At 50.8% G+C, this 21,082-nt stretch overlaps 1 protein-coding gene across 2 annotated transcripts in view; it reads left to right on the top strand.

Moving 5' to 3' along the window:
* Lmo1 (LIM domain only 1) overlaps window positions 1-14,403 on the top strand; it is a 37,090-nt gene extending 22,687 nt beyond the window's left edge. Inside the window, exons 2-4 of one of the 2 annotated variants that reach the window (XM_021198200.2) lie at window positions 9,016-9,229; window positions 11,970-12,095; window positions 13,972-14,403. In XM_021198200.2, the coding sequence (XP_021053859.1) occupies window positions 9,016-9,229; window positions 11,970-12,095; window positions 13,972-14,077 (446 nt within the window). In that variant the 3' untranslated portion in view covers window positions 14,078-14,403. The remainder of the gene's footprint in view (window positions 1-9,015; window positions 9,230-11,969; window positions 12,096-13,971) is intronic. The other variant, XM_029540082.1, reaches the window with a different exon arrangement.
* The last annotated feature ends 6,679 nt before the right edge of the window (window positions 14,404-21,082 follow it).

Raw genomic sequence — 21,082 nt, 5'->3', positions numbered from 1 at the left:
CAGGAGGGGTGTGTGTGTGTGTGTGTGTGTGTGTGTGTGTGTGTGTGTGTTCATGTGTGCACTCGCGCTCACGTGCATGTGCGTTGATTGATGCTGAGTTCCTCTATGAACATGTGGATGGGGTTGGGGTGATGGTGTGGGTACTATGAAAGGGAGGTAGGGAAGGAAGGGCACAGAGACCAGCTGGTAATCAGGGCTCCTAGCTGCTGTTTGTTTGTTTGTTTGTTTGTTTTTCTAAGACAGGGTTTCTCTGTGTAGCCCTGGCTATGCTGTAACTTGCTTTGTAGACCAGGCTGGCCCTGAACTCAGAGATCCACCTGTCTCTGCCTCGAAAATGTTGGGATTAAGGGTATTTGCCACTACCACCACCTTGCCTAGATCTATAGCTTTTAAACTATGCTTGAGACTGCAAGGAAACAAGCAGAAAAGATACCTATTCCTGTCATAGAAAGGGAGAGGCTGCACTGGGTACTTGTACCATACCAGTTCATGAACCTCAGTGAGCATGTGCAGCTTCCTGTGCGTCCAGGTCCTGATGAAGGACCAAGGAAGACCAAGGGAGTCTGTGGGTCAGCCCACGAAGCTGCCCTGTCGTGGTGTTTCCTCCTCCCAGCCTGTCTAAAAGTTCTCAGCTGGCTCCTGGGATGTCTCCTCCAAATCCCTGAGCTTAATCCCAAGCTCCCTGTAGTTCAGATAGGAGAGACAGCCCTTGAGGGTAGAACCTCATGAGTGGGGTTGGTATCCTTATGCATGGGAGCCCAGAGAGTTCCCGCCTCCCTCCCGGTGTGAAGTTACAGTGGGAAGACAGCTGTCCATGAGCCAGGAAGCAGGCTCTCATCAGACAACGGACAGCCTTGCTTCTGACCCTCCCAGGCCCTAGTGTGGGAAAGTTAATCTGTTGCTTGCAAGCCACTAATCTGATGTTCTGTCAAAAGTGCCTAGGTCGTGCAGGGCCTAGCTTTTTTCCCCAGCCAGGGTCTAGGCGCTATCCGCCTCTAGACACACCAAGGTCACAGTGGTTTGGGGGGTTCCAATGCAAGATGCTAAGGACAGTTGGCCTCCCCCAAAGCCCATTGCCTAAGTGCCTCCTGCTCTTACTCTACTGGAATTTGCTCCCCGGGGGCCTCCACTCTTCAGAGCCTGGGTCAGCACTTGGCTCCCAAGCATCCTCTCCTGTCCTTAGCTGTCCCTGCAACATGCTCCAAGCTTTCCTCCTCAGCAGGGTCTGCATGGGGCTTAAGCAAAGTTCACTCACTCGCCCCCTCTTGTTGTATAGGAAAAAGACAGGGTGATGCCATCATGGTTCTGGGACAGAACAGGCTGGGCGTGGAAGCCTCCTGACAGCAGCCTGTGCCTGTGCCATTCATGGTCACTCCTGGGTTTGTCAGGGGACAGATTGCATGGGATTTCTGGCCACTGGCTCACAGTGACCCTGGAGCACTCGGGGAGGGATGATGTGGAGTGCCGCCCTCCAGCTGAGTGGGATAACGCTGGCAGCAGGTGCTAGGGAAACTGCCAGGCAGTTCTCTCTGTTGAAGCCGACTGGGGGTGGGTGAGGCTTGGCAATTAGGAGACCGGATGTGTTGTAGGACTGCTTTCCAGTGTCTTGTCCTGTGCCAGGCCCCCTTCAGAACCTTCCAGCAATCCCTTACCCCACCATCTTCCACTTGAAAGCCCTCAGCTGTGAGTCAAGCCTTCCCTTCCACTTCTGTCACCCAGATTTGGAGCTCATCTCTCGCCCCCACAGCTCTGCCTCTTCCCCAGACCTAGGGATAGACTTGCTGGGTCGTAGCATAGACGGCCGTATATTCTCATAGCTAATAGTCTTCAGCTACGGGGTCAAACTTTGTTATAAGGATTTCATGTCTATGACCTAAACGAATCTTCAAAATGATTATTTAACGTAGTCTCTCCTCATTTAGTCACTGAGTAAACTGAGGCAAAACTGGAAAAATGACAGAACCAGAATTCATGCAGAGGCCACCATGAGTCTTCAAGTGCCTACTCCCTGCCCGCCCTCTCTCTGACTTCAGAGGTGTCAGTCCCTCCCCTGAGCTGACCCCCAGTTCATTAGTCCAGCCCTGTCTCCTAGCCTTACTTTCCCTGCCCCAGTAGGGAGCTGGAGGCTAGGGGAGTCTCTTTTCCCTCCCTCCCTTGACCTAGTAAACACCATGCTGCAAAGGGACTCACAGAGAGGTCGTTACGAGCGGGTGGACTGGGTGACCACGGGCATGCTTTCCAACAGTTGTTCCCCTTGGCTTTTGATTCCAAATGAGTAGGAAATGCTATTAGCTCTGGCCTCACCTGCCACGTGGCGGGGCCTGGGATAGGAGTGCACTGAGACGAGAAATTGTGGAGATAAAACCAGTGTGAAATGGAAGCGGCTTCGCAGGCTGTGCGGGCGGGCCTGTGCGGAATAGTTACTTCTGAGAAAACGAGATTGCAAGAGAGAGATGCGGCAGAGTTAGATTACACTTTCAAATTGCCTTATTCAAGGGGTTTGATGCCTAGGAGGGGCACAGGCGGGCTCTGCTGGGGTCCTTCTCTACAGCTCCACCTCTGGGATAGGCCCAGGTGGATGGCAAGAGCCCCGATCTATGGCAGCCTCTGAGTCCTACTCTCAGCCACAGAGGTGGGAGGGAATGATGGACAGGGCTGAGCGCTGGAGGATTCACGTGACTTCTGCTTTCTCCTGTATCCAAGGTGCCGGGTTTTGTTCCAATCAAAGTTTGTTTTAGAGTGATGGGTGTGACAGCCCATGTCTGTGTGCACCTGTGCCTCCCTGGTGGAGATTTACATCAGCTCACAAACGTGCGTGGACCCAGCCATGCGTATGCACACTCGCAAGCACGAATGTGTCTCCAGGTGTGTGTGTGTCCATTCCAAGCTGGGCACTGATAGGATTGGTGGTGGGGAGAATAAAACAGACACAGCCCCTTCTTGTGTGGCCCTGTGGGCCTGTGTGACTCCATGCCTGTGCAGGAGTACTCGTGTGCTCTACCCATGTGTCCCGCGGCTGAGTGTATCCTCATGCTTTGCAGTGTCTTCCGGTCTTCATGAAGTCTCCTGTGTGAGTCTCCTTAGCATTCATTGATACAGCCCTGCCTTGGGGCAGTCACATGCTTGAGCTCCAGAGACAGGCTGCCAAGGTTCAAATCCCAGCTCTGACTCCTACTTACAGACAAGTTGGGAACCTTTTCCGCACCTCACTTTTTAGAATGGGAGTAATGGTAGCAGTTAACACAGCAGTGAGTAAAAACCCTTAGGGTGCTAGGTCAGATGGCCCATCCCAGAGTCCCTGCCTGTCACAGGGGTAGGGGTGCCCATGGTGAGAAAGGAGAGCCCGGAAGGCAAGAGACATCCTTGTACTATGAGGCTCTGAGCAGGGCTTACAAGTGAGTCTCCTACTTCTCTGGCTTACTATGGAACCAACACAGAGGGATTATGAGAGATGCTGAGGCTATTTGTAGCTGGTCCCCCAGAACACTGCTCAGAATCTCTGAGCCCCACAGCTATCCTCTCTCACTCAGTTGGCTGCTGGAGCTGCCTTGTGGGCAAGCAAATGGGGCAGACTTCTACCTGGACATGCCTGCTCTGGCCACTGGACTGGCTTCTGGATGGCACTGAACTCTGACCACAGTGGCAAGTTCATATTCATTAGCTTCTCTGCAAAGGAAGTGTCTATCCCTACTGTAAGGCTATGACAGGTGAACTTGGCTGTGCGCTGAGTCAGCAACACACATCTAACCTGACTGCTCTCTGAGAAGACCTCTCCTCTCCTCTCCTCTCCTCTCCTCTCCTCTCCTCCCCTCCCCTCCCCTCCCCTTCCTTCCTTTCCCTTCCCTTTCTTCCCCCCCTTTCTTTCTTTTCTTGATTTCTTTCAAAACAGTGTCTGGCTGTCTTGGGACTCACTATGTAGACCAGGCTCGTCTCAAACTCACAGAGATCCACCTGCCTCTGCCTCTCAAGTACTGAGATTAAAGGCAGGCACTTTTACACCTGGAAAGGTGTGGTTTTGTACCCATTTTACAAAGAGGAAAGAAAACTAAAGCCCAGGGTTAATGAAGTCTATAGGAACTGGTATCCGATAAACTCAGATCAGGGATAGTCTAAAAATAAATGTCCTTTCTGCCTCAGAACTGCTGATGCCTTGAGACCTGTAGGAGTTCCTCTAGGTTCAAGTGAACAAGTGTCTTAGCTAGGGTTGTTATCACTGTGGTGAAGCATCATGACAAAGGAAAGGGTTTGCTTTGCTTATACTTCCTTCTAAAGCAGTCAGGTCAGGAAGTCAAGGCAGGGACCTGGAGGTAGGCGCTGATGCAGAGGCCATGGAGGGATGCTGCTTACTGGCTTGCTCCCCATGACTTGTTCAGCCTGGTTTTCTTAGAACCCAGGACCACTAGCCCAGGGATGGTCCCACCCACAGTGGGCTGGGCCCTCCCACATTGATCACTAATTAAGAAAATGCAGAATACCAAATCTTATGGAGGCCTTTTCTCAGGTTCCCTCCACTTCCATGATGCTAGCTTGTGGCAAGTTGACATAAAACTTGTCAGCACAGGGGGGAATGTAACAAGTGACCCAGGGCATTGTCCAGTTTTTGTTTTGTTTTGTTTCATTTTATTTTATTTGTTTGTTTTTGAGACAGGGTTTCTCTGTGCAGTCTTTCAAACTTGCTCTGTAGACCAAGTTGGCCTCAAATGCAGAGGTTCACTTGCCTCTGCCTCCTGAGTGCTGGGAATTAAGGTGTGCACTGCTACTGCCTGGTGACATTGTTATAAAAGATGTTGTTGGGAGTGCTGGTGAAGTCTCAATAGGATGTGTAGTTTGGGAAACAGGATTCCAGTGATCATTTCCTAGCACTGTGGCTGATTTTACCCTTGATTTTAGCAATTGGTATTTTGTACACCAAAAGCATATAGGGTTTAGAACTTAATGTCTAAAATCAACTCTTAGATGATTCATGGGGAAAAAGTATTAACTATAAATAAAGGAAGAGGATACAGGAAATAGACACTTGGGAATTATTCCTATTATTGCATTTTTTTTTCTGGGAGCCAAAAAGATTATTTTAAGTTGGAAAGAAAGCCGGGCATGGTAGCACAAGCCTGTCTGCCAGCCAAGCACTTGGGAGGCAAAGGCAGGAGGAACAAGGCTGTCCTCGATGACATAATGCGGTTGAGGCCAGTGTGGGCTACGTAGAAAGCCAACAAGGGTCTGGAGTGATGGGCGGCTCAGCAGCTATGAATGGGTACTGTTTTTGCAGATGACCTGAACTCAGTTCCCTGTACCTGTGTTGGGTAGCTCCAGGGGACCCAACGCCCCCTTCCGACTTCCATCTTTTATAGGTACTGCACTTCTGTGTACCTACCCATACACAGACACATACATGAATGGCTCCGCAGTTATGAGCGCACATGCTCTTACAGAGGACCTCAGATCACATCCTAGCACCCATGTCTGATGGCTCACAACTGCTTCTTACTCCAACCCCAGAGGATTCAATGCTTCTGGCCTCCGAAGGTACCAGTATTCGCCTGCACATAACCACATACCAACACACACAGAACAAGATTTAGATTGATTTAAAAAAAAATGTAAAGCTCAAAATGATAAAACGTTTAAATGAAATGAGCACCCGAAGGAATAGCACCCTGATGGAGTGGATGCTGTCCTTTACCCCATTCCAGCTTCTGGGCTTAGATTCATAGCTTCACCTTGACCCACCACAGTATTTGAACAAGACCTCATGGCCCTGTGTCACAGGTGCAGGTCAGAAAGGAGGGGCCTGCTTCCCCAAGGTCTGCACTCCTAGCCCTCAGCCTAGAACCCACTATTGACTCTGTCCCCTCAAGCATAGCCTGGACAGTGGTGTCTCTCCCAGAGCAGTGGTGAGTACCTCCCTTGGGATAGAATTAAGGAAGTTTCTCTTGTAGGCTAGAAGGAGAAAGACACCAGGATTCTGCCAGGAGCTGGTGCAGTCTGTCTATCCCCAGGCGCAGTCTTTGCCACTGGCAATAGTGCAGACCAGTGGCGGGGGGTGGGGGAGCATTCCTGAGGTATGGCCTCCAGTGACCTGCTGCAGGGTGTAGGAGACACACTAGGATGGAAAACTGACCTTGCTGAGGGTAGGCTGGGGTGGGCAGGGTGTTCTCCTGTGACTCCGGCCTGTCCGTTTGGAGCCCACATGCTTTGCTATTCGGAGAAACCCACATCCCATTGGAAGTAGCAGCCTAGGTTGGGCTGCACAGGTAGGAGTTGGCTGAGGTTGTGGGTCTGGTTGTCAGGCAGTCTCTTGTGCAGAGGGTCTCTGCAGGGTGAGGTGAGATGTAAGGGGAAGGGCCAATGATCTCTGTGAGTCCCGCTTCCTTACTGAGGTGTCTGGCTTTGCCCAACATGGCAGAGCTGAGTGTAAATGTCAGAGTTCTGCAGAGCCCAGGAATCAGAGTGTCTACCACCCTGGAGCCCCTCACAGACCCCTTAGGTAACTGGATGCTGATGAATTGGACCTGGAGACTTTATCTGAAAGACTGCTCTCACAGCCTGGCCACTTCCTCATCAGGCCTGCTACCTGCCTTCCTGCAACAGAGAGAGACAGGACTTCAGCCTGTCTCGCTTCAAATCTCACTCCCTGTATTCCGTGGGACTGAGGGTGGCACATGGGCTGAGTGAACTGACTGTTTTGCCAGGCCTAGTCTGTGTACCTGAGCATGTGCCTGGGCATGTGTGTGGCCACAAGCAGCCTCCATTGTTAAAGATGGGCGTTTTCATTTGTGAGTAGTAATTATTGGGTAATGCTTAAAACCTTTCCTGAAGGAGTGCAAAGCTGTTTTTCTTCCCCCCCTGAAGTCGGGAGTACGTTAAAAGGATTACCATGTAGATTTGATTTTTAGATAACGCTAAAATGGATCCCAAATGGACTTCAGCAGAGGGCTGCTATCTCCCTAATGGAAAGTGCATGGCCCCAGGCTCTGCTCCCAGAGCCAGCCGAGGAGGGGCAGGGAGGTCTGCAGGGGGCTGGCTGGCTGCTAGGCTAGAGGGGGCTGGGGAGACAGGAGTTAAGAGCCCAAGTACAGAGCCCTAGAGGGACCAAGTCCCCCCCCCCCCCCACATACCAGGTGAATGAGAAGGACCACAGTCTGTCTCGCTGAAACTATAAGGCTTGAGGTCTGAGTGAGTGTCTATATGAACAGCTGTCCTGGATGGGTGCCCTTCCACAGGCCCCGGGGGACGGTCTTCCCATCCTTGGAGTCCGAGTCTCCCTTTATTTTCCTACACTTTATCCCTCCCTATAGGCCAGGCCTTAGAAGGAACTTCTCCTGAGGTGGGCTTCATGGGCAGATCTGGGCTCTGTCAGAGGAGACGCTGGCTGACCCTGGGACAGCCATCATCCTGAACACTCTCTCTTATTCAGACCAATTAACCTTTAGAGCTGCATTAAGGAAATTAGGCAGTGAACTTCCCAGCTAACAGATGGTCCTCTGGTGATAGAAGGAGGGAGGGAAAAGGGAGCCGACCTCTGCCTGACAGGGGCATCTATGTGGCCTCCTCCTCCGTGCCCTCACCTGTCCCTTGGTCTTGTGCTGTAGTGGGCCTGAGCTTTCTTCTCTAGAGAACTTCCCTGTCCTCGGGTCTGTCCTCCTCTCCAGCAGAGGTCAGGGGTGGTGACTGGGTTGAGAAAGCACAGAATCCAATCCCCATCGGCAGTTTAGTGGTTTAACCATCCCTCTGCCTGAACTTCAGTTTCCGCATCTGTAGGAGCAGAACATTTGCCTGGAAAACGGACAGATACTCTGACCTGATGTCTGTGAATCTAAGGTCTCTAGGTGGCAGGGTCCCCCCTGAAGCCAGGGGTCATATTCCTTCCCGAAGAGGGAAAGGAAAGGGGGGGGGATCTGGATCAGCCGGGCCTGCAGGTAGACACAGGGTCAGAGCTGGGGATGGGACCGATACCTTGGGCTGGAACTGAATGCTGAGCCTGAAAAGAACATGGATAGGTCTTTGGGTCTGGATAGGGCCAATGGAAAGGCGTGTTGGAAGCCGAGCTGGCTCTCTAGGAAGGGTGGGCTTTGCTGGCTGTGCCTGGATTATGGGTAAAGATTACCTCTAACCCACCCCGTCTTTTTTTACGAGGCCTTTTCTCTTGCAGCCCTCCTTGTACAACCACAGGCTTGGTTTCTGTGCCGTCCACCCAGCATTTTCATCTCCCTCCCCCTGGACACTGTTGTGCCCATTTCCACCCCAGCTGCTCTTCCCAGTGGTTCCAGGGGAAGGGACCAGGCCTGTGTGACTGAGTGCTCGCCCATGCCCACACTTGCACATCATGCTGTGTACAAGGGAGTTTGTGAGTGTACACGCCTACCTACCAGCAGGCTCTGCCTTCAATAACTACACACCGAGTCTTGCCTGGTCCTTGTTGCTTCCTATATGTTGAGAAGCTTGCACAGGCTGCAAGGGAGCTGGTGCAGGGGGATTCCTAAACTGGGAGATTGGCTCAGATTTCCTAAACTGGGTGATTGGCTCTGGAACCTCCCTCTTTCTCTCAGACCAGCCCACATGGAAGTCCAAAGCATTCCTGAGGGGAGGTCTCCCATGCCTTCCCGGCCGCCACCCTGAGCCTCCCACTCTCTTCCCAGTACTACCGTTCTGTACATGGTGGGTGGTCTAAGGCACAGTGCCTGTTCCCTTCAAGAAAGAGTGAAGAGGATGAGAATGATCTGGGAATCTCAATGAACCTCGTTCTTAGACCTGTGGTGGCCAGCTATAGCTGTGTTAGGAGGACATGGGTCTTCGAGGATCAGATCACACAGGGGACAGTGACTGGGAAGGAGAAGAGCCCAGCAAGGCCAGCAGCTTCTGGATGGATCTTGACAAGACCAAGGCATAGGCTATGGCGTGTTGCCCAATAGGCCAGGCTTGAGGCCTGAGGAAGAAATAGAAAATGAGGGCTCTGGGAGCCTTTACTTAGAGGAAACAGTCAAGAGAAAGACATACTTGCTGATTTTCCCATCACAGGTGTGCCGATGCTCTCCGTCCAACCTAAGGGGAAGCAGAAGGGCTGTGCAGGTTGCAACCGCAAGATCAAGGACCGGTACCTGCTGAAGGCACTGGACAAGTACTGGCATGAGGACTGCCTCAAGTGTGCCTGCTGTGACTGTCGCCTTGGCGAGGTGGGCTCCACTCTCTACACCAAGGCCAACCTCATCCTGTGCCGGCGTGACTACCTGAGGTGGGTCCTGCTGCCTTGCCCTACTCGAACAGCCCCCATCCTTCTAGCCTGGTGCAACTCGGCCCTGAGATCTAATCCAGGCAGCCTGGGTGCACAGCTGTGCGGCTGCTCCTTCTCCACTGCCTCGTGTCAGCCCTGTGAGCTACCCGAGAGCAGGGTTATGTCTTCACCTCCCTGGACTTGGCCCCACAGTATCTACTTAGGCACTAGTAAAGTATTGGGCACAAAGATAATCTTCCCATGGGTACCAGCATAGCTTCAGCCTTACCCATCTCCTATGGGCATCTCAGAGGGGCCTGGAAGAGCAGATGAAGTAGCCTAGACTTGCCTGGGCCTTCCTCCCCGTGGAGTCTCCTGCCTGCCTCTCCCTGGAGTCCTCCTCTCCAGGTGCACCGGGATTAGGTTCTCATTTGCCTTGGTTGGCAGGGAGCCATACCCTAGGACAAGGACTGCCAATGCTTTTTAAAGATCTGGGTTTGAACCAGCCCCGAGCCTTTGGTTTTGAACCTTTCTCCATTTAACCCCCCCTTTAGCCCACCTTGCATTCTTCAGAGCTCTGCCTCCCCCCCCCCCAACCTGGATCTCATCCCCTGGGGCTGCCTTCCCCAATTAACCCTCCCTTAGGCCATTTATGACATCAGCAAGGCTGGAAGGAAGCCATGAAGCAGGGGCCTTGGCTGAGACCCAGCACCTGCATTTGGCTCTGTCACTAGCTGCTGGATGGTGGCTGGGCAGCCTTGTGGGGAAGAAAGGCCCATTACATTAATTAGCAGGATGGGGGTGAGAGCTGGTGGGACTTCTGCTCAAGTCAGGACAAGTTGGAGTGGGCCAGAGTTATCTGGAAACTGCCCCCTCCTCCCGAGACCCTGAGCTTTACCTGTCTGGACCTTTCCTTTCAACTGTTGCCTTTAGCTTTAGCAACAGATTTTTTTTTTTTAAGTGATGGTATTTAGTGCTTCTAGGGCAGAAAGAGAAACTGAGGCTGGGGGGGGAAGGGTTAAGGATGCTCTCGGGAAGTCAACCCTCAAGGACATGGAAAGGGGCTTTTGTGCCTGGAGGTTTGGGACATCTACCTGGGTAACTGAATTAGCAGGCTAGGGAGAGGTGACTATCTAAATGATGGCCCACCATCATGACGTGGAGAAGGAGCAGTGTGGTTCAGTGTGGGCTTGTTGGGAACTTCCGGGCACCCACTTCAGGGCCCTGCCGCCCCCCCTCCCCCATGCTCTGGTAGAGGTAAAGAATAGCTTCTGAAGGCAGGTAGGCTAGTAGGTTAGGGAGGAGTAGCTGCCCAGAGCCTGGGCCTTTACAAGTGCTGGTGGCAGAAAAGGCCCCCATTGGCAGGCAGATGCTGCGGCCCAGCCTTTGTCTGCCTTTATCTGAGTCACCAGGCAGCTCAGGCCAATGAATAATGGAGCCAAGCTGGTCTGCAGGTGTCTGAGCCTGCATCAGACAAATCGGACAAATCGGGGATTAGAGGCCCCCACCACCCGCCTCTCAGCCCACTTGCATCTTTTGGAGCTTGCTCAGCAGAAAGGAAGAAAGGAGGAGCTTGGTCGGCTCAGACCATTAGAGCACCCAGCCAAGAATTGCCATGAATGGGGAGGGAGTGAACTTCCTGTCCTCCTGTCCCTAGAGCTTTGTAGCCAGCAGCTGAGAGGAGGGATGCCCTCTCAAAGAGACCATTGTGTCAGGTCCCCTTGGAACTTGTTTTGGGGGATCAGTTCTGGGTGAGAAGCATCTTTAGGCAGGCTGGGTTGTCCCGGCAGCTTCATTTTACAAAAAGATAAGCTGAGATTCCAAGATGGCCAAGGAGGCATAGGCGAATGGCACAGTGAGATTATGGCAGAATATAATTTCATAAAACACTGTCATTTTATCTATTTCTGAGACATGTCAGATAGACTGGCCTGGAACTCCCCATGTAGACATGAATTACCTTCATTTCCTATTCCTCCTGACTCCCTCCTGGGTGCTAGGGTTATAGACATGGACAACCACATGGGTACTCATGTACCCAGAGCTCCTTGCATGCAAGGCAAGCACGCTACCAACTGAGCTGCAGCCCCAGAAAGCACTGTAATTTTAAAAGCAAGAAGCCTGATCATGGGCAGAGATCACTCTCCCAGAGGAGCCAGGCATGTGCCCTGGTGAGTTGTTTATCTCTCTGTGACTCATTCTCTTCTTGAATGGGGATGATATAAGTGTTGACCTCACAGGGCTGCCTTGGGATCAGATGAGGTGATTTCTGTAAGCTCTTAGCCTGTCCCTGAGCCACAGGTTCAGTTAGGGTTAAGGTTAGGCATTGCTAAGTGCATTGTCCAGTGAGGGATGCAGTTTGGTCTTTGACATTGAGATAACCGGGACTCTGGACGGTTCCAAGTGACTTCGTGAGGATACACAGCCCACGACAGGCAGACTGCAAGAAGCCTCATCAGGGTTTCTGAAATGTAAGCTTGTGTGGGTCTGGAGGCTTTGCTAGGGGCCCATTCTGGTGCTCGAGGGACTCTGGTGGGAACTTGAAATGGGTGTAGGGTGATGATGTCTACACCTGACTGTAAGTTACATAGTCCCCCTGGGGAGTAAGATGCCAGGGTTTTCAAGCTCAATCTGGCAGGATATGGTAGTCAGTTCTTGACTAGGCCTGCTTGCTGTCCTAAAAGCTAGGGAATGGGCTAGCCTCTGGGTGGAGGCAGCTCCCTGGCAGGCCCTTACATCCTCTGTGCTCTTCCCCTGGCAGGCTTTTTGGCACCACGGGAAACTGTGCTGCCTGCAGCAAGCTGATCCCAGCTTTCGAGATGGTGATGCGGGCCCGAGACAATGTGTATCACCTTGACTGCTTCGCCTGCCAGCTTTGCAATCAGAGGTGAGTGCCAGAGCCTCAGCCAGCCCCACACACTACCCAGACCCGAGCCTGAGGCCCGCTGGCTGAGCCAGGAGCGCTGAGGAGGCATGCATACAGGTGTGACTTCATTTATGTATGTAGCTGAGTGTGTGTGCTGTCCTTATCATACATGTGCATATGTGTGTAGCTACATCTTATGGTCAGATGTGTACACTCCAGAATTAGTGTACTATATGGGTGGTAAGTTTCTATATGAATTGAATGATGGTGTGTGTGTGTGTGTGTGTGTGTGTGTTTTTTCTATATATATATATATATATATATATATATATATATATATATATATATATATATATATATATATAGTACATAGGGTAAAGTATTTGTACATTTGAGTGAGGAGTTGTTTGTTCCAGAGTCTCATGTATCCCAGGCCACCCTTAAACTTGCTATAAAGCCATGGTTGCTGGGATTGTAGGAGTATGCCACAGGTCCAGTATATATGTGCTTATGTTTGTATTGTAAATGTTTGTGTGCACACGAATACTAATACATGAGACTGGTGTTTAGTTGTGCATGCAACTATAATTATTCATGCATAAGAGTTTGTGAATACTGTATGTATCTGGTGAGGTGAGAATTTTATGCACATTTTAAATGTGTGTACTGGGCTGGTGAGATGGCTCAGCGGGTAAGAGCACTGACTGCTCTTCCAAAGGTCCTGAGTTCAAATCCCAGCAACCACATGGTGGTTCACAACCACCCATAATGAGATCTGATGCCCTCTTCTGGTGTGTCGGAAAACAGCTACAGTGTACTTATGTATAATAATAAATATATCTTTTTAAAAAAAGTTTACTTATGAAAAATAAATAAATAAATGTGTGTACTGAGTATACTGTATCTGCGTGCATGTGGTTTTGTGTCCTGTCTTGTGAGAAGGGGTTCCTAGGCCCATTGGGTAAGAGATATCTTTAGGGAATATCACTTCCCCCCTTACTCTACCCATGAATCTGGTTCTGGCCTTCTCTCTCTTTTGTGAATTTCTGGGCTCTATTCATTATCCCAGTCCTGGGGGGAGACTTGAGGGGTTGAAGGCATTCACTCCTGACTAGGAATTTACCATCTAAAAGCAGGAACTCTTCTCAGGAGCCCTCAGGTCGGGTAGGAATCCATACAGATATTTTCAGGTTGAGGTCTAGAGAGACCTGCAGGGAACACTAGACTGGCAGAGAGCTCTGGCTAGACGGCCTACCAGCAGGGCTCTGTGAAGTTCCATCGCCACCTGGTGGTTGGACTGAGATCCACTACTGGGACTGAGTCAGTGACCCAGGGGGCTTAAAGTCTCAGCCACCAGGGGACATCTTTAAGGGGAAGCTTGAAAAGTTTTCAGTGCTTCCAGCGGACTAAGAGACCCAAAAGTGATCTTTCTGGGCTAAAGAATAAATTGTGGACTGTGGTCTCACTCTTAAGAGGCTGGGAGGGCAGAGGGATGGAAGCAGCCATGTTCTCCTTCTCCCTACCTCCCCTCATCTCTTGGTCTCCATCCCTCCACTCTCTAGTTCTGGCTCCCTACCCTCTACTGCGCTGCACCATCTCTGGGACTGGGATAAGGCATCTGCACTCGCCCGGCACCTCCTCACATGACCTGCTGGTGGGAGGCCTGTGGCTTGACCAGCTATCTATCTTCACCACCCCAGGCTACAGGGGTCTACTGAGAGCAATTGACCAGGCTCACAGTGCAGTGGCATTTCCTCTACACCCGCTGGGAGGTTTCAGCCAGCTCATCAGCACCACCATCACCCATGCATGCCCCACCTCCTGGGCCAGGCTGGGACCTCTTCTCTCTGGGACCTCACCTATAGCTCTCTTTTCTCTTGATTTTTTTTTTTTCTAGATTTTGCGTGGGAGACAAATTCTTCCTGAAGAACAACATGATCTTGTGCCAGGTGGACTATGAGGAGGGGCATCTCAATGGCACCTTTGAATCCCAGGTTCAGTAACGCCCACCATCTGGTCTCCAGGTCCATCTGTCCGTCTGCCCACCTGCCCACCTGCCTGGCAGGCCGGCCAGCCACTCTGCCTGCGCGGGCTGGCCAGCTGCTGTCCTACAAGTTAGAACTGCATCCTCGACGGGAAGGTGGCTGTTCTCCACCACCACCGCCCGTCTCTGTGGGACCCCTCCTGGGGCCAGGCTCGGCCTGTACAGTCTGTCTTCTGTATATAAATGGGAACATTTATTTTATGAGAAATGTAATGCGATTTTATTACTGGCGTGGATTAAACTTATGAATGTTTCCGGGGACATGACTGCATTGTTCACATTACTGACACAGAACTACACCTCCCTACCTTCTGCCTCTGGTGGGCAGGGCACGGAGAAGCAACCTCTAGCCTATGCTCTTGCCAAGCAGATGTAAAGAAGCCTGGCCTTAGGGACCAGAAGAAGGGAATCATTCAAAGTACCCCAGCCATACATGAGAAGTGGGGTATGCCTCCCTTCCTGCAAAGCATGCATCCTAGCCCTATGCAAAGCCCTGAGAAGAGAGGCACTGTGACGCTTTGTGTACTTTTAGACCAACCCTAAAAGTCACTGGAACCCCTAACAAAGTAGCAAGATGGGGACCCAGTTCTGCCCTGCTCCACAGTAGAACTGCAAATCCCAAGCCTCATATCATGACAGTACCCTCCTAACCCCCTTCCCTTTCACAGTGACAGTGTTTGCTGGGTCTGACCTGGATCCTAGTATCTTGTTTATCAATCAAAACATTCTGTTTCCCTTGAGCTTGTCTATGTAGGCTCGAGACAGTCAGTCAGTCACTCAGCAAACCTCAGTCTACTCCAAGTCTTAGTCTTTTGCCTCTATTGGATCTAACACCAAGGGAATCAGGCATGGGGTTGAGTCATTGATGAGACACAGTCTCTGCTCTTGAGAAGTCTGTCAGGGACCTGGAGGTCTGAAGCCTCGGTAGAGGGAGAGAGAAGAAAACCAGGAACACTAACAGGGCACATCAGGGGAAGCAGATTGCTTCTGGGGAGAGCTGAAATGAGCCCATTCCCCACAGCAGACATGGGCTGTGATGACTCTCAAGAGTCAGGGACAGAGGAGCCAATGGACACACTCTCAAACAGACACATGTGTGGACAGGCAGAAGAGACAGGCAGGCGAGCCAGCAGGCAGTCAGCCCAAGCCAGGAGACAGCCGGACCTGTGGCAGACAGTCAGACAGGCGTTTCTGTCTGCCTGGCTGAGCTAGGCTCACCCGGAGTAGCAAGGATAATGCCACAGTACTGGGCATGGAGCCTGGAAGTGAGCAGAGTAGTAATGAACATCAGTGAGAAGCCTGGCCAGGGAAGGCCATGTGGATGGGTGCTCCACTCAGTCCCTTTGCTTCTCTTCCTCAGGGCCTGTTTTCCACCTGGCCACAGCCAGGGGCCCAGTGCTAATGGAGCCTGGCTATGGCCTCCAGCCATGGCTGGCCCTCCCATATCTGTGCACCAGGCCCACTCCTCCATTCTCAAGTGTGGAGACAGGTCTGGAAGAGACTGCTTCTGTAAGTCCTGGGTTTGTGGCCAGAGGAAGGAATAGGTAGGACCAAGGATCATGGTGTAGAAGGAGCTATACCCATGTATGGGTGAGAATATATAGAGAAAGAGCCAGTGGACCTGCAGGGGTGTGTGTGTGTGTGTGTGTGTGTGTGTGTGTGTGTGTGTGTGTGTGTGTGTGTGATGCGCTAGGTTGGGGTACTGACAGTGTGATTGACAGTAGACTGGGAATGAGTTTGAGTATATGCAGAGATGGGAGAATTGCAGTCTACAATGAGCACTTTTTTCTCTCAACATGAGAAAGCAGACTTCTTTCCTGGATGGTAGCACTGTTGTCAATGCCAGGCGTTCTGTGGGCTCTCAAGGTCTAGGATGCCTGCCCCAAAGGCCTGACTCCTAACTCGAGAGTTTGCTGCAGATAAAGTTGTAACACAAGTTAATTACATGGTTATGGAGAGATAACGGAGCCACTGAAATGCAGTTTCTGGGCAATTACAATTGTTTCCAACAGAGTTACCATATTGCAGCCATGAAATAGCATGTCATTCTGTGGTAATTATGTAATTAACTTGTCTCACTATTCTAGGTTGCACAACAATTAATTCACTCACAATGAGATAGACTCAAAATCAAACAGGCTGCATTTGAAAGCCCCCAGTAGAGGAGCTGGCTTTCTAAGAAGACCCCAAACCTACTCTATCCACCTCAGACCTTATCAGGGGGGTTCCCCAGGTCCATATGTCCCAGAACTTGCCAAGCCCAGAGTCACAGACCCAACTTACTGCTCTCTTACCACCCTGCCCAGGAAGTAAGAATGATCCAATTCCTAGGTGAGCCAAGAGACCCAGATCCACACTGTGAAGTGCTGTGCTGACTGACATGAGCTGGCATCGCCATGCTGGCTGTTGTGAGGGCCTAAGTAGGATGCATCTCACCAGGAAGCTCCCTGTCAGTCCACGGATGCTCTGAAGGCAAACTATACTACTGGCCTGGCTTCGGCCACATGAGGCCAGTAGGAGGTGAGGGGCATTGTTCATGGGACAACTGGAGAAGGGCTTCGGTGGCTACTGAAGTCTAGGGATTAAGTATTTGTAGGGCATTTATGGTCTCTAGGGGTGATTTAGGAAACATCTAGCCTCCCCGACTCTAGCCACTAAGTGCAGGGTATAATTCGTCCTAGGCTGGTTCTCCTTGGAGACTGCAACCCTCTGATGATTGAGGGTCAGGGACAGAGGGAGCTGAGCAGAAGCATTGGAGGCTATATCAGGTCTAGCCTAGGGCATGTGGTCCTTGAATTATGGACTGAATTTGAACTACACGCAAAACCCTCCCATAGGCAACCCCAGGTGTGTGTGTGTGTGTGGGGAGGGCTCCATCTTCCCTCCTTGTCTTCCTTGATGTCAGATATCCCAACACAGAGCTCCTGGGCCCCATGCATGGTAGAACCTATTCATATCCCCAGTCCTTGATCTAAAGCCGAGCGACAGGGAAGTGCTCAGAAAGAAGCCTGATTCCAATGTTGATGCTGCCTATCATGACATCTCACTTGGGTCTTATCTCCTGGATCTGATCACAGTGACCTTGTATGCAGGAAGTACTGACAAAACCCACATGACAGTCCTGTCTTGGAGAGCTCATCACTATGAAGGGATAATGCATGGCTTTTCTCAGTTCTGCCATCAGAGATCTTTCATGACCAGGGTAACGGAATCTGGCACTGAGTGATCCCCAGAACCACCTACCTGGCATACCAAGTGAGGGCAGGCCCAGAAAAGATCCTTCCTAGCTGCAACTGTTCATTGCCCTCGGAGAAAATGCCTCAGAGAGGGTGGTGGTGGTGAGTCAATATTTAGCTATCTTTTACCTTGAAAGCTTGAATTTCCTGAAAATGAATGAATATAGATGAGCTGATATGAAGATAGGTAGGTTCAGGAAAATATTTGGTCAAGCCTGGTTTATCATGAAAGAATAGTAATAGGAAAAAAACCCACATACACACACACGCACACAACAGATGACAGACAGACAGACAGGCACACACACACACACACACACACACACACACACATACACACACACACACACACACACAGAATTACTTTAATCAGAAGCCACAGCCACTTTTATCTCTGCATGAGATCCTAGGTGCAGGCACTTGTATTGCATTTGCTCATCTAAGGTCTCAGTTTCTTGTCCCTGGGTCAGGGAAACAAAAGGATGTCCCAGATCTTCTCAGACTGTTGGTGCTACTGAAGTAAATTACTTTTGGGCTCTTGACATCCGTCTTGTCACCCACCAAGAGCTGGCCCATCCTTCCCATGGCTTTGTCTCCAGCTTCATAGCACTCTTGGCCCTGCTACCCTATTTAGGTTCTTTTAAGCTCTTGTATGTCCAACATGGACTCCTGACTGTGTCCAGAGTTCAAGGAGTAAGCTTCATGTAAAACTTCTTTCTATCTCTTTAGCCACTGGCATCCTCTTTTTAGAGCTTGGGACATCCCTTAATGGAGCTCCTTGTACCTGGGTTCTACCTTCTTGACACTCCTGGGTTTGGGTCAGACCAGAAAGAAGGCAGCTGCTGTTCACAGCTATAGAAGAAGGTCTGGTTCCTATGCTGGGATGGCTTAGGGAGGAGGGGGCCAGGCACTTGGGAAAGAAGTAGTCTTTAAACCCTGTTCCCAATGGGGCTGTGCCAAACAGGCCTGCATTCAGTGTGGACTCTCTCAGGTGGATTTTGTTCTGGGCACCACTCATCCATGAGAGCTGGTGGAAGCCCTCTGTGCTGCTGAGCCTCCTCAAAACACCCATTTCCCCTTCTCATCAGGCTGCACGCCTACTTAAGGCTCCCAGTGGATGCTGCCAAGACTCTGATTCTCGGACTTCATGCATTTCGAGCCCAGCAAAAGCAAGCACCCAGTCATCCCTCCTGAGCCTGGGCTTGACAGAGCGTCCGAGACCCCTTGGATTCCTTTGTCAAGCAGTAGCCCTTTGTGATGGGAGTAGTTTTTCTCCTATCCCTTCCATCGTTGGCAAACAGACAGATTCCAGAGAGGAGGTCTTGCCTGAATGTTAGTTACATATTCTGGCCTGAGCCTGCTCTTTGATAGGGCTCTGTTGAGTAACTGAAATATCCAGGGTTTGGACAAATTCAATTTTGTCTCTCAAAGCTGAAAGATGTTTGATGGGGTTGGGGGTGGCTGCTAAAGCAGACACTGGGTTGTATATTCTGATGTAGTGGGTCTCCTCGCTGCATTTAGGGACCATAAAGATTCTTCCTATGGAGGAGTAAGAGGGCACCAAAGAATCTCAAGGTTCCTCTTTTGGCTCCACTTCTCTGTTCATCTGACATCCCATGCCATAGGTGGTATCTGGGGTCAGACACAGACAGAACGAAACAAAGAGATGAGAAAGAATATGAGGGTCTGGCATGGGGGCACACACCTGTCATCCTAGCACATAGGAAATAGAGGTGGATGGATCCAAAGTTCATTGTCATCCTTAGCTACATAGTGAGTTCAAAGCCAGCCTGAACTTTTCTGTCTCATAAACACAAAAGAGAGGGATAGGGGAGGGGAGAACACTAGGAGATAGGGGAAGAAACAAGATGAAGAGAGCAGGCATGGGAGAAGTGTCCAGAAAAGGGTTTCCAATTGCAGGGATGAGCCTGATAGAAAGGGCAGTCTGATGTGGCATTTAAATGCTGGCTCAGAAGCCCAATGGGTGACATGGTTAGAATCATAGCCTCCCCACCCAGCAGCTGAACAGTCTGGGGTTGGTTACCTGAATCTCTGTTTACAGAGAGCCATCCTTTTCTTTAAAGAAGAATATTGACAATGCCTATTTTTCAAAGTTGTCCTGAGATTTAGAAGATGGTCCCACAGAGAGCACTCATGGATGCAGACATGACCATGAACCCAGACAAACACCACACCAGCACTCGATGTAGGACACTTCACATTCCACAGACTGTATCGTGTCCACTGGTCTGGTCTCGGTCTATCTCCAGGACAGTTCCTGGGTCCCTGCTGTGCAAAGGCCTGGCTCACTTTCATAGTCTTGGCCTCATCATTGCAGGGCATTCCTGGTACCTGCATGCTCTCTGGAGAGAAGGTTATACCCCGGAGCCGGGGAGAACAGGTGGATGCTCATCCGACACGAGCCAAGCAGGCTTTCACAGATAAAGTTATACCTGACCCATTTCAGCCTCTTGCACTGTGTCCACTATTTGGCACTTTAAAAACACCCAGAGGCCCAAAAAGAAACTTTGTGAGTTATGAAATCTGGATTTGAACTGGGACCTGCTCAGACTCTACATTCCATGCAAGTTGCTGAGGGATGAAAATCTCAAAAGCAGAGACCTGGGCGGGAGAAGGGGCTTGGAATCCAGAAGTAAATTTTACTTCCAACAGAGCCGTGGGCCTGGGGTGGGGACTCAGTTGGTTAAACTGCTTTCCTTCTAAGAAGAGGACCAGAGTTCCAGAAGCTACATTAAAAAGTGAGCATGTGCTACACACTTGCAATCCCAACACTGGGGCCACAGAGGCAGGTGGATCCCTGGGCACATGTGATAAGTTCCAGGCCAATGAGAGACCATGTCTCAAAAAATAAGAGTGGATGACTCCTAAGGAAAGGCACCTGATGTTGTCCTCTGATTTTCACACCAACGAGCACACGCACAGTTAAACCTACTGAGGGATTGTTCTTGGGTGAAGACGGGGCCCGGACATATTTGTCCTTCATTACATGCCTTACTTAGCCAAGCCTGTCAGCCCAGCCTGGTCTGCACTGGAAGCTAGATAGGATAGCAGGGGCAGACTCTTCATCTGCTCCTCTGCTTGGTACCTATCGGGGAGGCAGGCCCAGGGGCAGCAGTCTTCAGTTGGGAAGCAAGTCTATTCAAGCAACTGGCCACATGCCAGGTTTGCTGCTGAGATCAGAGAAGGAGCAAGGCAATGGTGGAGAGGCTGAGGAGACAGGAAACACCGGCAGATAACGAGCTAAACATATTCCAAGACAGGGGGCAGCAGAGAGAAGCTTATTTAGACCAAGAGGCCTCGGGGTAGACGGGATGGCTCAGCGGATAAAGGCATCTGCCATTAAGTTTGATGACCTCAGTTTAGTCCCTAGATGGAGAGGTCTAGCCCTACATGTTGTCCTCTGACCCTCACAAGCAGACTGTAGCATACACACACTTAGATAAATGATAGATAGATAGATAGATAGATAGATAGATAGATAGATAGATAGATAGATAGACAGAACGACCTCTGTTCACCCACCCTTAGAGATTACCTTACCCAAAGGGCTCACTCTGTGGACACTGAGGTCCAAGGAAGTGACAGGCAAGTGCGCACCGGATCCATCTAGCTTGAGGACCTGCTATCCTTATGCCCTTGGTCTTTGCCTCCTGCCTGCCATGCCTTGTGCTCCAGCCTGAGACTCTGCCTGCACACAGTAGGTGGAG

The sequence above is a fragment of the Mus pahari genome, chromosome 1 (genome assembly GCF_900095145.1).
Source record: "Mus pahari chromosome 1, PAHARI_EIJ_v1.1, whole genome shotgun sequence".
NCBI classification, from domain to species: domain Eukaryota; kingdom Metazoa; phylum Chordata; class Mammalia; order Rodentia; family Muridae; genus Mus; species Mus pahari.
The sequence above is the reverse complement of the archived record's forward strand: the minus strand, read 5'-3'. Positions and strand labels throughout refer to the sequence as shown.